At 30.1% G+C, this 2,956-nt stretch overlaps 1 protein-coding gene across 1 annotated transcript; it reads left to right on the plus strand.

The window, feature by feature from the left end:
- Positions 1-424: 424 nt before the first annotated feature.
- LOC114374351 (proline-rich protein 4-like) lies at positions 425-2,626 on the plus strand. The gene is made up of 2 exons (XM_028331993.1): positions 425-613; positions 1,722-2,626. Exons 1-2 carry the CDS (start codon positions 499-501, stop codon positions 2,405-2,407), a joined length of 801 nt encoding a protein of 266 aa, XP_028187794.1. The 5' UTR covers positions 425-498; the 3' UTR covers positions 2,408-2,626.
- The last annotated feature ends 330 nt before the right edge of the window (positions 2,627-2,956 follow it).

Raw genomic sequence — 2,956 nt, forward strand, 5'->3', positions numbered from 1 at the left:
TTTCTCTCTCGCGAGCTTGCATCTATTGCTCTGATACCTTTATCGATGCATGCAGCATGCTTGTAGTTGTAGTTAATTACCTTTCATTGTAGTAAATCTTTACGATACTTACACTCAATGATATGCACTACAATGGCTAGTCGTCATGCTATATGTGAAGATTAATTACAAACCATAAAAGAAAAGAAACACCTAAAATGTGAGGCTCATTTAATGGAGGGAGCACCAATATAATAATCTCATCAACTATAACGGTGTTAAACGTGATCTCTCTAAACACGCTTCCAACCACTCCTCCAAATAATAATAATCACTGACCAAATCTGAAATTCCGGTTTGCATTTCAAGAAAAAATGTAATGACCAATAGGGCCATGAACGTACAATTAGTCCCAAGTTAAGTATTATAAATAATGCAAGTATGGGACAAGAGTAACTCAAGCCTTCAGATATTTCCCTTCTGAGCTTTGATTAGTGTGGCCTAGTTGTTGTTTTCTCGATGAGAAAGGCTTCTTCCACTATGCATTGCGCACTTCTGCGCTTTTGGGTTCCCTTGTTGCTGCTTGCTAGCTTCAGCTATGCTCCTTCTGTTTCGGCCACAACTGAAATTTCAGGTTTGTGCCTCATCCTATTGCTGACATTAATTTTGTTATACTTTAGTTTATGAAACATGATGTTAATTTCTTTGTGTTCGACCTTAATAAAAACTTATTCATTTTAATATTTACATGTGTGATTTGACAATACAGTATAATAATCTCTAATCTAAGGACTAATTAAAAATTATTGATTTCAAATTTGGGTTAATTTTTCTTCAAAAAAAAGTCTCGTACGACCAAAAGTATATATAAGTAAGTCCTTTTGTTATTTAATATGTATAAAAATACGTACACCTATATGTGTGACCACCGTAGTAATTATGTTCAGGTTGGGAAGAACAGATCCATATATACTTGACATGCAAATACTAATTAGAAATGAACAATTTAATTATTCATGAAGTACTACTGTACGAATGTCGGTAGCCTACGTTTCAAGTAAAAATTAAGATCGACCTTTCATCCACAAGATTCAGCCAATGAATGGTGCTTTTAATTACTCTTTGACTGATATTGTTGTCTTCCAAATTCAATTCAATCATTTATCTTGGAATGCAGTATATATGTGTGAAATTAACTTGTGGTTTTTTCTGTTCTGCCCCTTGAGCCTGGATTTAGTGGCTCCCATAAACGAAAAACTACTACCTACCTGATCAATGCAATAGCTAATTATTATAGTCTTTAATTATGCGAGAGAGATATTATTATATTCTTCCTTGGTCTCATAATAATTATCGTATAAAAAGAAATTATTTATTTTAAAATAATTATCATTTTATTTTTTCAATGTAACATTAATTAATTTTTTAATTATATTTCTTATAATATTAATAATATGAGCTACAAAATAAAAAAATAATGATAATAAAGTTAATTTTGTAATATTAATATTCTCTTTCATTTGTTTTTTTGATTTATTTTTTTTTATAAAACAATTTAGGACAATAATTATAATCTGATGAGAGAGTATCTATTATGATTTTCAATGAAATTTTATATTATTTTTGTATTTATATTTTTTTTACTCTATTTATATTCTTGAACAAAATCAAATTTACTAGGTATTAACAAAAATATTTATTGTGTTTAACTTTTTTTTTTTTTTTTTACATTTCTTATGTAGGGAATGAAGTGAACACAGATGGGAAGGTGATAAATGAAGAGTTAGCAAAACCAAGTCTAAAAGGACATGATGAAGAAGCAAAGTTCAAAGGATTTTTTCCAAAACCAATTCCTATAGTTAAACCAATTCCAAAGCCAATTCCTATTATTAAACCTATTCCAATTCCAGTTTATAAGCCTATTCCAAAACCAATTCCCATTGTTAAGCCTATTCCAAAGTCAATTCCAGTTGCTAAGCCAATTCCTAATGAAGAAGAAAAATTCAAAGGATTTATTCCAAAGCCAATTCCTATAATTAAGCCTATTCCAAAGATAATTCCTATTGTTAAACCTATTCCAAAGATAATTCCTATTGTTAAACCTATTCCTATTCCAGTTTATAAGCCTAAACCAAAACTAATTCCTGTTGTTAAGCCAATTCCTGTTATTAAGCCTGTTCCAAAGATAATTCCCGTTGTTAAACCAATTCCAATTATTAAACCTGTGCCAAAACCAATTCCCATTATTAAGCCTATCCCAAAACCATTTATAGTGAAAAAGCCCATCCCGACTGTTGAGTCGGAGGAATTTCTAAAACCAAAGCCTTTCTTCAAAAAGCCTATTATTCCTAAGCTACCACTTCACCCCAAATTCAAGAAACCACTTCTACCACCATTGCCAATTCACAAGCCAATTCCAACTCCATAAGAGTATAATACTCTATCTCAAACTATAAAGTTATCGGTTCCATTTCTAAATGCCTTTATAAGTACAGCTACATCGTATCTCAAAATAAACTTCGTACTCCTCTCGTGTACTGTAATGGAAAATAAGTAGTTCATGCTCTCTGTTCAATGAAGTTCTCGGTGTGATCGTTTGTAGATCGATTATATTAATGTAATAGATGGTACCAGTTATTCCTTTTCTCTTCTTTTTTTTACCAATTATTCCTTTTTGCTTAAATAATGTTTTTAAATAGTATTTCCGGTTTATATTTTATGAAATTATATTTAATTGTGTGGGTGAGAGAGGCTCATCGTTAATGTAGCAACTTTTTATATGAGAGATAAATCTTAACCATTACATTTTATCATAAACAATATTACGACAAGTAAATCACTAAATTAGTTCTTGAAATTGTATAGGTCAAATCAAACATTTTATTTAGTAAGATTTTAAAAGCCCTCTGTTAGTCCTTCAGTTTATAAAAGAAAAAAGAAAAATAATCTTTTGTAATATTTTATCATTATATTTTTG

This window comes from Glycine soja, chromosome 11 (assembly GCF_004193775.1).
Source record: "Glycine soja cultivar W05 chromosome 11, ASM419377v2, whole genome shotgun sequence".
NCBI lineage: Eukaryota > Viridiplantae > Streptophyta > Magnoliopsida > Fabales > Fabaceae > Glycine > Glycine soja.

What these genes read in the sequence shown, in the direction of transcription:
- LOC114374351 (XM_028331993.1), top strand. Translation starts at nt 499, where the DNA reads ATGAGAAAGGCTTCTTCCACTATGCATTGCGCACTTCTGCGCTTTTGG. An exon ending in GGCCACAACTGAAATTTCAG is followed by an intron (nt 614 to 1,721) that starts GTTTGTGCCTCA and finishes TTTCTTATGTAG; the next exon opens with GGAATGAAGTGAACACAGAT.